General features: G+C 33.3%; 1 protein-coding gene across 3 annotated transcripts; it reads left to right on the top strand.

The window, feature by feature from the left end:
- The first annotated feature begins 371 nt into the window (after positions 1-371).
- On the top strand, positions 372-12299 carry si:dkey-19e4.5. 3 transcript variants are annotated; one of them, NM_001326568.1, is given in 7 exon segments: positions 372-416; positions 1066-1148; positions 1668-1739; positions 2632-2706; positions 5468-5565; positions 8680-8794; positions 10679-12299. In NM_001326568.1, coding segments are annotated over 7 exon segments (570 nt in total). In that variant the 5' UTR covers positions 372-376; the 3' UTR covers positions 10766-12299.
- The last annotated feature ends 344 nt before the right edge of the window (positions 12300-12643 follow it).

Raw genomic sequence — 12643 nt, 5'->3', positions numbered from 1 at the left:
TATTTATTTATTTATTTTTTTTTTTTAAATTGAACAACAAATATACAATTTTAACATGACATCCAAAATTCAAAAGTCATTAATCTGATCTAACAGAGAAAAAAATCCTCTTAATGACGGCATGGTGACGTACCTTTGACCTTACGCGTTTCCGCCATGTTTGTAGTTTTTTTTATTATTTGTTTACGCCATCCACTTGGTAGGGAATCGAATAATGAAAAAGGGAATCTTAATCAAACGCGAGGACAATTTAAGATACATTGTGTGGATGACTACAATGTAGGTGAAGCCTATACAATTTTTTAGAATGTTTCAAAGGACAAAAACAACTATTCGGTGTCCATTTCTTTGTAGCGTTTCCTACGTTAACCCGGAAATGAAACCAACCAACGTGACCTATGAACTCTGTGTATACGGTAATGTGTAAATCACGTTTGCGTGCAAAGCCATTGTTGCAGCAAAGTGCTTAAAAATAAGCAGCATTTAATGGGAATAAACTGTTTAATATAACCGCGTATCACAAATGACTCTATGCCAACCTGAGGGTAAGAAGACGAAACAATCGCTCGATAAGAAGCTCACAGTCTCACTGGCTGATAATCGCTCGTTCACTAGTGCAGTAAAGCAGGTAAGAGACGTGCTCTTTACCACTCTAAACTACAGAACACGAGTGTCTTGAACTGCTTTTTATGTTGGATTCTTAAAAATTCACAGAATTAGCGGCAATGCTAACGTTAGCATAACAAAATCTGGCGTAAACTTGGACAGCGTGCAATGGAAACCTTAACATATTTACGTTAACGCGTCTTCTGTTGCATTTATACGAATCTGGAGGCGTGGGCAGTGAAACACACTGTGTTCATTCTTTTCAAACCAAACGCCCCAGTTTCATTCAATCTATAGCATATCTCCACATGAACTAGCGTCAGTGATCTGCCTGTAATCCGAACACTGACGTTACATCCAGGAATAATGCTAACTTCAACTAGAATTTGACAAGAAATCTATTTGAAAACCGTGACATATGGCAGTAAGGAGTGTAAAATGTATATGTTTGTATTTTAGAAATGGAGTCCCAGCAGGAAGTGAACCCTGTATTCCTGCAGCAGCTCAGAGAGTTGGACATTCCCGAGGAAGCAGCCAAGCAGGTGGACTTCACACCTTTACAAATTACACCTAACTCATTAATTTGACGAGGATTGTATTGACTAAAGTGCTTGCTTTAATTTGTCAATGTCAAAATATGCACCCGTTTTAAGTGTCAGAGCATTATGTGTCCTGGACATTTTGTATTTGCAGAACCGTGCACTAATAAAAGTTGTTGAATGATATTATTGAGGTTAAATTTGGTTTTATATTCACACATTTGGACTTTCTCTTTAGTGCTATATTTTCTGAAAAGTATTCATTGCAAATTCTAAATAGGGAAATCATAAGATGATCAAAGTATAACATGGTTCACAGTCAGTTAAATAGTGCTGATGTTGTTTTGAAGTCATGCAATTTCTGACTGAATATCCAAAGTAGCGTGGTAAACAATATAGGGACTTTGTCATAGGTTGTCACTGAACAAATGTGTGAATATAAAACCAACTTTACCCTAGTTAATATGTTTGGTGCCTTGTAATGACATGTCTTTGGAATTGTTTTTTGGCGTTTTCTTACAGGCACTCTTACACACACAGAATGTGTCTGCAGAGGAGGCCGCAATGTATTACTTTAACAAACTAGAGAATGAGGTAAATCCATTGTTTAAACCAGTTGAACACTGATTTGTCCACAGCGCTCCACAAATAACTGTTTGAATAATTGTCAAATAGTTGCCTTATTCATTGGGATCAATAACAATCATTTAATCATTCTGTTAGAAAATACTTTGTCATTTGAAGAAACAGATTCTTTTTAATTCTCCACATTTAAAACTAGCTCACGATTTTAAGATTTGATGTTTGTGCTGTTTCTAGAACTCATTTGCTTAATAAAAGTGATTTAAAAATGTATTAATACCTGATGCGTCTATATCCTCAAACACTTTTTTATTTGAGGATATTTAATTATAAATAGTTCATGTTAATTTATTTGACTCAATGGTAACAGGCTAAAATTAAACTTTGAGTACAGTTACATGGACACTAATAATCTGATTTTAATACGATTAGGACAATACTCTTGATTAAGAGTCTTAAACAGTGATTTTTGGTTAATCTGATTAAGGTCATATTTGAACTAAACAGAAATTGAATTAAGACGTGGAGTATGCCAATTTTAGTTTTATTATTGAAGTGCAGTACATACATGTAAACACCTTAAACTATTACCGTTGTGTAGGATTTTCACAATTTCTGATTTTTGGACCTCAGACAGACAGACAGACACCCCCCCCCCCCAACCCCATAGAATGCGGTATCATTCGGTATATGTGGATAGCGTGGTGACGTAGTGATGCTAGTTAAATTACGTGCTTTAACATGTAAAACAAGATCATGAAAGGAACATTCAAAAAGCAACTCATGTAAACACCTTAATCATATCATTGCCTTATATAGATTAAGACTAAAAATTCAATTATTGATGTTCATTTAAACGTTGTCACAGTAAACGTTGATTTAATTTTGTTTGTTTTTATCACAGGAAGAGGGTGATGAGGACTTGATGTTCAAAATGGTGTTTGTTGTAAATATGGAGCTGTCCATGGGTGTTGGGAAGGTAAATAATATTTATGACACTTTTAAATAAACAACACACTTTAGAGATTAGACTTTTTTGCACTGTCTTGTTTCTGTGTATCAGTCAGGCAGTATTCCCTTTGCTGAATTATTTAAAAACAACAAAAAAAGCTCTCTATGCTTCACGCTTTGTGCCAAACCTATTTTTTTTCTATTTTTACAACATGCATGATGAAATGGCTTAATAAATAAAAAGCTAATCTAACTGTTTTTTTAAGAGTAATTATGATAACGTTTTTTAACTCAAACATATGTTAACTCTGGAATGTTTTTTTTTTTTTTTGGCCCTTTAATTATTTCCTCCATCAATAAATCTGAAACATTCAGAAACAGAGGAACAGGATGATCAGGCGCATCGTGTGTTGTGTGCACAGCTGATGTCATGTGCGCGAGTTTTTAAATGCTTATACGCTCTCATTTAATTGTGCGAAGGAACCATCCCTGGAAACGCAACTGATGCAATCTGTTCTCTTTGAAATAGAATGGAGAAAAAGCGATGCTCGCGCACCCACTGTGCTGTTGCTTGTAGGGGTGTCAAAATTAATCGTTTCTTCAATGCACCGCGTTGCAGACACGGACAATTCGGTTTCGGTTCAGTAATAATCATAACCGGTTATTACTGACGTCATTTACCTCATATGCGCTTTGTCGCGAGGGAGACGATCGTGAGTATTTACAGCGCTCTAACTACTTAATACTCATGAACTGTGCACAATTTCACTGTGTGTGTTTGAGAATGAAAGTAGCCTACCACATCTCTCTCTTTCTCTTGCTCTCTCTCTCTCTCTCGCTCGCTTTCGCTCTGCCTCTGTCTCTCTCTCTCTCTCTTTCTCACACACACACAGTGGCCCATTTGACCTGCTGGCATGACTTTTCTTTTCCTCTCGGCTGTTTTACAGCGTTACTTTTGGATTACAGAAACGAGCGCATGTCTGCAGAGTTTTCTCCACCGTGTCTATCATAGTTCAGCTGTGAGATCGCCCCTGCCGCTTATCATTCATCTGAAGAGCGCAGCGCGCAAGAGCCAATCGCAACCGTTTTTGTTGAGGGATTTGTAACCTTTGTAATCAAAGAGGTGTAATAGAACTAGACAAGAATCAGAAATTGAGCTGGATATTTATATTTGTTTATATTATTTGCTAAATGCTCGTTTTTTTAAAAGTTACAGTTTACATATCTGACTGTTTGTATTAAATGACACAATTGTATTACAAATAATAGCCTATATAAATATAAATATATTCATACATTTTAATACAAGATCTGCTGCTGTGAAGAAAATATAAAAGCATCGTCAATGCACCGTGATGCACCGAAATATCGAATTGAACCGAATTGATGGCATGATAATCGTAACCGAACCGAACTGTGAGACTAGTGTAGGTTCACAGCTCTAGTTGCTTGCTTTCAACACTTAGATATTCTTCTAAAAAAATGTCTTTGTGTAAGCAGCAGCAGTTGCCACTTTTGCTTTAACCATTCTTTGAACAGATTATTATTGAGCGTAACGTTAACAGCGTGCACTTAATCATATATTCAAATATTCAAATAATCAAATATTTACAATATTTTTGGTTTATTATTATCATCATTTACAATAGCATTGCTTTACTAAAAGATTAGCCTCCCATTCTTGTATAGTTAACTGGTGATCTGGGACCTTTAGCCAGGACAGATTACTATGCATGTAGAATTAGATAAATGACAATCATTATTTTTTAAATGTCAATTTTTTTTTTTTTTTAAAGAAAAGATTTGTTGAATAAAAAGTATGTACACAACTGTATTTAGCTTGTTTTAAAAATTTTAATCTTTTTAAAGCTTATAACAAATAAATAATAATTTATTTATTTGTTTATTTTTAATGTGGCCAGAGAAAAAAAACAGATAAATCCTTAATGTTGAGCTCTGAAGGTCACGTGAAACTAGAACTAATTGCAATGCAACACCTTGAAACCACAACCCATGTGGACATAACACAAAATCTAAATTTAGTAATTTTAGCATGCCAACAAGTCAGTTTTATGCATATAAATGTGTGTGTGTGTGTGTGTGTGCGCACGTGTGTAACTTGTCTCATAATAATGGTAAACTTTCTCATAATAATGACTTGACATTTTGAATTGGAAATATATACTTATTGCGACTGCACAAGCAAAAATTGATATATTATTGCTGAAAATATTCAAGTGCTGTTAAAAAACTATATAAGTAACATAATTAAGGTGATTGCTCTGATCATTTTGTATTCTATTTTGCACAGACAGTATTGCTAAAATATAGTTTGATGCATTAATTAGATTTAGTTTTAAGGGGATTATATATTTATATGTGCGGGTGCATGTTTATTATTATTTTTGTCTATATATAATAGCTAGGTGAACTGCGTATTTGTATTGCAGTTGCATTTACATGACTTTTACCAGCAGATGTCAGCAGTGTGTGCAATTTTCAGCATTTTGAAATCAACTATTACAAAGCAATCGATTAGAACTTTTGAAAAGCCTGCCCTGGCTACTCCTTTACTAGTCTGTCGCAGTGTTAATACATAGGCCATAATAAAGAAATGAAGTCATTATTTTGAGAAAATATTACGTTGTCACGGCTTGCATAATCATTGCTTGTGCAACTGTGATTAAAAGGGGCTTCAATATTTGTCCTACACAAGCACAGTATCGTTTGTTAGAGAATGTTTGTTCAGTGGGTTGAGTAGATGTGAAATGATGGGTGTTTGGCTGTAGGTGGCGGCGCAGGTGGGTCACGCTGCAGTGGGTTTGTATCAGGCCTTGCAGGAGAAGAACAGCTGGAGGGAAATGGCCTGGAAATGGGACCATGCTGGGTAAGAGACACTGCTGTTCGCTCCTTCTTTTGCATTAGTCCCACTCTTTTGTTTTGCATACTGAATACATGCACTTCTGCTCAAAAGCAGTGTTTTTGTCCCTATTTAAATTTGACTTGTAGCTTTAAGAAAACCAAACTAAGTAGAAATAAGTAACCAAACCAATATAACAGGTTTGGATGTCCCGCTCCAAACTAAAGTCCAAAATTAAATTACAAAAGAGAATATAATGATACAGCCGTCGGAGACTGTTTCGAGTGAAGGATTGATCGTGAGATCTGATTCCGCTTTTAAAGCCTGACATCATCAGCTCAGAAAACTAAAAAGGTAAAACAGCATGATTTCAATATCAGAATTGAAAATAATTCTGGGCAGGAAGGTAACAAGCAGCTAAATCTATCATTAAAAAAGGTGTAAATAATTTGTGTATACTTTTCGAAACAGTCTGGTTTTCCTGGATTTCGTGAATTATTTGTTTGAGTTTGTTTGCAGCCTAAAATGACCATAATCACAGCCTTGTGTTGATTAGCAGTGGGAATATACACGGACATCAGTACTGTAAAATTTTTTTTTTTTTTAGACATTGCACTTTGTCATTTATGTTGGGAACACAGAAATCAACAAAGACTAAGAAGTGTTCACCTATTTACTACACAAAAGCTTCTATCTCATATTTGATACATTAAGCACTCTAAAGGGTCAGAATAAAAGTGTCTAAAAAGCACTTGCAAAGTCATTAGCATTAAAGTCATGCTAAAATATTTTCATGTTTTGTCCACCACAATTCAGATCAATGTAAAATCCCAGATCCTTCATTGTGAAACTTAAGCAATGACCAGAAAAATACTAGTATTTTTATTATATATTAACATTAAATCTTACCTAGTTTATGCATTCATTCGTTTGCAGATTTTAGTTGTATATTTATTAATAAAATGTTTTTGCTATGAAAATAGCCACTGTTGCTGACATGGCAATATATACTAATATTTAAGAAATCAAGACATCCTGGAGGGACTGAAAAGTCTCCTATTCTCACCACCATGGCTAATTTATTTGATCAAACTGAAGTCTACATAATGTTGTAGGATTTATTGCAGTTTTTAGCTAACTTAAATATTTTAAATGTTTTGTTCTTAAATGTATATTTTACATTCATTCCTATGATGAAATAGTCTGACTTGTTAACTGTACTGCAGAGCCAAATGCATAGAAGTTGACCTTGTTCAGCTAATAGAGCTAATGGATGGAGCTTGACCTAGTTATGTAATAGTGTGTTTTTTGGACCTTCAGGCTGAGAAAGAGAGAGCATCTTACATTTTCAGCATCATTAGTCCAATCTTTAGTGTCACTACTCTTTAGAAACGGTCCTAACATTTGTTCCATGGTATTTTTGTAGTACTACTAATCAAAGATTTTAAATTTATATTACTTTTTAATTTTATTTAAAAACCAAAAAAACTATCTGTTCAGTAAAGGCACCATTACAAGCATTTATAATAATTTGATCACAAACAGTTTCCATAAAAATATATAGAACTCTGTTTTCAGCATTCATAACAAAAATGATTAATTGTTAATTAATCACCACGTCAAATGAGTATAATGCAATGATTTCTGAATTATTACAGCTTTGCCATAACAGAAAAAAAGTTATTTAAATGGACAAATCAAAACAAATCATTGCATGATAAAACTGCATTCATTTTACAACCTATTTTCTTAAAAACAATGTGATCTTCTGTTCAGCAAAGACATCTTTTACTCGTTAAAAGGGGTGTACAGTTGTAGTCAGAATTATAAGCACCCCTGTTTATCCCCCCCCGATTTCTGTTTAACAGACAGAAGATTTTTTCAGCACATTTCTAAACATAATAGTTTTAATAACTCATTTCTAATAACTGATTTGTTTTATCTTTGTCATGATGACAGTAAATAATATTTTACTAGATATTTGTTCAAGACACTTCTATACAGCCTAAAGTGATATTTAAAGGCTTTATTAGATAACTAGGCAGGTTAGGGTAATTAGGCAAGTTATTGTATAACGATGGTTTGTTCTGTAGACTATCGAAAAAAATATAGCTTAAAGGTGCTATTAATTTTGTCCCTAAAATTTTTTTTTTTTTAACTAAAAACTGCTTTAATTCTAGCTGAAATAAAACAAGACTTTCTCCAGAAGAAAAAAATATTAGACATACTGTGAAAATATCCTTGCTCTCTTAAACATCAATTGGCAAATATTTAGAAAAAAGGAAAAAAGGGAGGTTAATAATTCTGATTTCAACTGTATATTTTTAACTGATTTAATTTATTTTTGATAATTATTTCATCACAAACAATTTTCATAAAAACATTTACACAAAACACATCTTTTGCATTAATAATAAGAGCTTTTATTATTAATAATCATGAATGTAGGATAAAAATTGTATAACGGAATGATTTGTGAGGTAATCTCCTCTGAAAATTCAGCTTTGCATCAGAAAAAAAAGTTCATACAACATAATTCTCATACACACTTGTAGCCAAAACCTTAAAACAATATAATACTTTCTCATAGGCATTTGTGCACAGCACCTTATAACTTGTACATTTATAACGAATCCGTACATACAATTCAACATCCAAAGCTTTTTGTCTAATTGCATCTCTGTTTAATGTTTGTCGTCTTTTCTCATATTTATTTTTGTGTTGTCACTTTATATACACTGGAAGATTCTGTAGCCAAAACAAATTTCTTGTGTTTGTAAAGCACACTTGGCAAAAAAAACAATTCTGATTATTAAACACTCATCAGGAATAAATAAACTCAAATTATACATGCATTGTAAAACCTATTTTCTTAAAATTAAATACTTAATATTACTTTTCAGCTGTCTTTTTAAAACAAAACACTTTCTGTTCAACAAAGGCACCTTTTCATCAAAAAATGCAAGACATTTATATAATTTTATCACAAACAGTCTCCGTTAAAAATTGCATAAAACATACTAACCAGGAATGACTACATAAAGCAGACTTTCAGTATTGTGATTAGGAAAAAAAAAAACAAATCAATCATTGCATAATACAATTGTTCCTGCATTTTAAAATCTGCTTTTTTCCCCTCAGGGCTAAGAAGATTGTGTTGCAGGGCACTAACATGGCACATCTTTTGGAGTTGCAGGCTCTTGCCATGAGCCTCAGTCTTCCTACAAAGCTGGTACAGGATGCTGGACTCACACAGGTTCATTCCATGACATTGTTGCTATTGATTTATTGTGAAGCGTGAGGACACTTTGTTTTTATTGAATTTATGTTTACGCAATACCTCAAATAATACATTAAAAACAGGGTTTGAAGGTACTGGAAATCTTTGAAAATGCTTAAATCTAATGTGTCTTTCGTTACAATTTATGTACTTGAACTAAAGAAGTAATACTAATTAAAGGAGATCTATTATGAAAAAAATCTCTTCTTATGGGTTCAAACACAGTTGTGTGGCAACCGTCTGTGAATTTAACTGGCTTCTAATATAACACATTTATTAATTTTATTTTGCATAATCACACTTCATAGAAATAGCCTGCAGAAACACTTTGATTGACATTCTGTTTTTGTACATGTAATCATTAGGGGAAAGCTCCTCCTATTAGTTAAGATCTCTCCCTCATAAGCATAGTACGTTAGTCTTGTTTTTGAATCTGCCACTATGCTGATAAAAAGGCATTTGTAGCCCATCCTATTTTTAAAAGAGCACAATCTCGTTTGAATGTAAAGCCACGGCCAGCAAAACAGCACAATAAGAATCCAAACCTAAAAGTGGCAATTTCAAAGAGTTATGAAACATTATTTGTGAAGTATTTTGAGCTGAAACTCTAGGAAGATCAGAGATTTATTTTAGATCTTGTGAAAAGGGACATAATATGTCCCCTTTAACAATTAAAATAAAGATGTTTTGCTTTTGCATAAAATGAAAACAAAGTTCTCAGAGATTACTGCTTCATGAATCAACAATGCATCAAATTAAATTAAAATATGCACATGTGGACAAAGTGGCTTGTACCCTTCAGTTATTTGTTTCAGGCTGGCTTCATTAGTTTGCCTTTTGTTGTAGCACAATTTATTTTAAACGCAAATTATTTTCCGTTATTTTGTTTAATCATGACTTTTTTCAGTTTTACAATGTTTCAGTGAGCGCTGCCATTTTCTTTCTTTAATGGAAAGGTACCAAGAATTGGACATTTAAAAAGAATGACGACATACATTTGTTTAACATGCAAATAAATGACATTTAAGAGAGGAACAAAAATGCAATTTAATGTTGGGCTTGGGGAAAACATTTGTTTTTTATTATTCTATATCTTTAGCATCTGAAATAATGTGATGAAGTACAGTCAATTATTAGCTCCTCTGTTGATATTTTTCCCAATTTCTGTTTAATGGAGAGATTTTTTCAACACATTACTAAACGTGATAGTTTTAATAATTCTTTTTTAATAGCTATCTTTGCTATGATGACAGTAAATATTATTTGACTAGATAATTTTCAAGACACTTCTATACAGCTTAAAGTGACATTTAAAGGCTTAACTAGGTTAATTAGGTTAGTTAGGCAAGTTAAGGTAATTAGGAAAGTGATTGTATAGCAATGGTTTGTTCAGTAGACAACCGAAAAAATATAGCTTAAAGGGACTAATATTTATTTTATTTTTTGTAATTAAAATTTAAATTTATTCTAGCTGAATTAAAGCAAAAAGAGAACTTCTACAGAAGAAAAAATATTATTGCACATACTGTGAAAATTTCCTTGCTCTTTAAAACATAATTTGGGAAATATTTAAAAAAGAAAAGAATTCTAAGGGGGGCCTAATAATTCTGATTTAAACTGTATGTATATCTGTCATTTGTGATCTGGAACATGCGTATAAAGTGCTTAAATTTGACTTTGGGGATGGAATAGGAACCTCTTATAAATATTTGTTTATGGGTTGCATTTTGCTCATTTGTAAATATTTTTGACAAACAAAAATCTATATAAGGGGAGGAAAATGCTAGATATGTGATGCGGTTTTGTGTTAAGACATTAATAAATCCTGACACTGATTTGAGATCATGTTCGTGTGTGCAGGTGGAGCCAGGCTCATGCACTGTGCTGGCCATCATAGGTGAAGAGGAGATGGTGAATAATGTCACAGGAAGTCTGAAACTGCTTTGAGGGAACTGCTGCAACGCTGACGGGGAAAAAAAAAACTCAGATGTACCACAGAAAGAGCAGGGGTCCGAGATTGCCCACAGCAGCATGGTTCGCCGCAAAAGGTGCACTCAGTAATTTTTCTTTCCATTTTGATGACTCATACTGACACCTTGTGACATGGATGCATTTTTATGCAAAGGCAAGTGTTTTCTGTTACTAATACCAAGGAGTGGGCAATATACTGCATACATTAGTATACTGCTAGCAATTTGTCACCCCTTATTACTATTGAAGTTTCCTTTCTATTGTGATTATGCCAATGTTTCCTGCAGTGCTCACTCTCCAGCATCACAACATAAGAAACCATGTTTTACCCCACTCGTGAATGTGAGTTTGCAAGTTTTATTTAACGTGACGTGAAACGGCTGTGTATTGCAAAATAATGGCATGGAAAAGATCTTTTTATTGGTTTTTCTTTAACCATCTGCTTTACAAACTCAACATAACCTGTGATTATATTAGAGTTGACTAACAGATGACTCGAATACGCCTGTCCATTTGATAAATATTCATCCAAATCAATCAAGAGTGACCGTTTTGTTTGGGAGAAACTCGTGTAAGTTGTTTCCAATCCCTGCACGATCAAACAGAGTGAATTACTTTAGGAATAAAAATCATTTGGATTAAACTAAATCATGTCTTATAATTGTGGATGTGGACTCCAAAAAGGTTTCAGTATTGTCATGAAATGTTATCAAAACATGTAAAATGGAGAAAAGGCTTCTGAACAAAAACACCGTACTTATACAACACTTACCCATGACTGAAAATGTTACTTTATAGCTTAACATAAAAAAACGAGAAGTCATAACCTGTATTGATCAAATTGTGATCAAGCATTACCTTCTATTTTCATTTAAAAAAAAATGTATATTGTGATGTATATTGATGTGGACATTGTTCTGTTATATTCTTGCTTTGATTGCCCACCCCTTTCAATTTTAAATGTAGAAACGCACAGTAATCCGTTATTTATTTATTTCTCAAGTAAAACACAGGGTGGAATGTGCATTACTCGCATAAACCTGAGTAGTATTCAAGTGCTATTGTGATTTAAACTTACGTTTTCAATATCCAGATGAATTTTTTTTTCTGAACTGGAAGGAATTACTGAGTGAACCTTGAAACGCCTGCTTAGTTTAACAAACAGACGTGTTGAAAACCTTGCATTTTTAATTCTCCTAATTAGTTTAAAGAAAGAAGAAAAAAAAAACGACTGAAATGATCAAAAGATCCCTGAATTTAGAGGTTTAAAAAACGTTCTCTTAGAGGGAGCTGACAGTGAAATAGCGGTGTATAAAATGTATAATGAATTATAATCACATGTAAGTGTTATGCTTAATGTGCCTGTAGAACCCAAATGTTTTGATGATTGTGAAATCAAATAGCCATTGTCAAAGTAAAATGTATAACTTTTGTTCTTTTTTTATTGTGTGAATATATTATTTTGTATTGTTTACAATTAAACGTACCCAATCCCTTTGTGATGATAAAATCTGCCCGTGTGTTGCTTTTATCTCAAACACTTGGCTCGCCAATTGCTGTATGTATTTGTATTTAACATAATGTATCTTAATCAAATAGCTTTCCTGTATTTTTGCACACCGTAAATCACTGACTGATACACCAATGACTAATAAGAGTATGAATATGAGCAGTGGCTACTGTGCAAATTCTTATTACAAAAGACTTACTGAATTGTCATCTGCCTCACACTGTATGCTCACCCATTTCTGTGTTCTTTTCTAAACTTAGGGTTTCTGCGGGGTCTTAAGTCTTAAAATGCCTTAAATCTCAACATAAAAATTTGAGACCTTTAAAAAGTCTTAAATTTACTGA

This window comes from Danio rerio, chromosome 6 (genome assembly GCF_049306965.1).
Source record: "Danio rerio strain Tuebingen ecotype United States chromosome 6, GRCz12tu, whole genome shotgun sequence".
Taxonomy (NCBI): Eukaryota; Metazoa; Chordata; class Actinopteri; order Cypriniformes; family Danionidae; genus Danio; species Danio rerio.
Note: the sequence above shows the minus strand (reverse complement) of the source record. Positions and strands in the feature narration are given on the sequence as shown.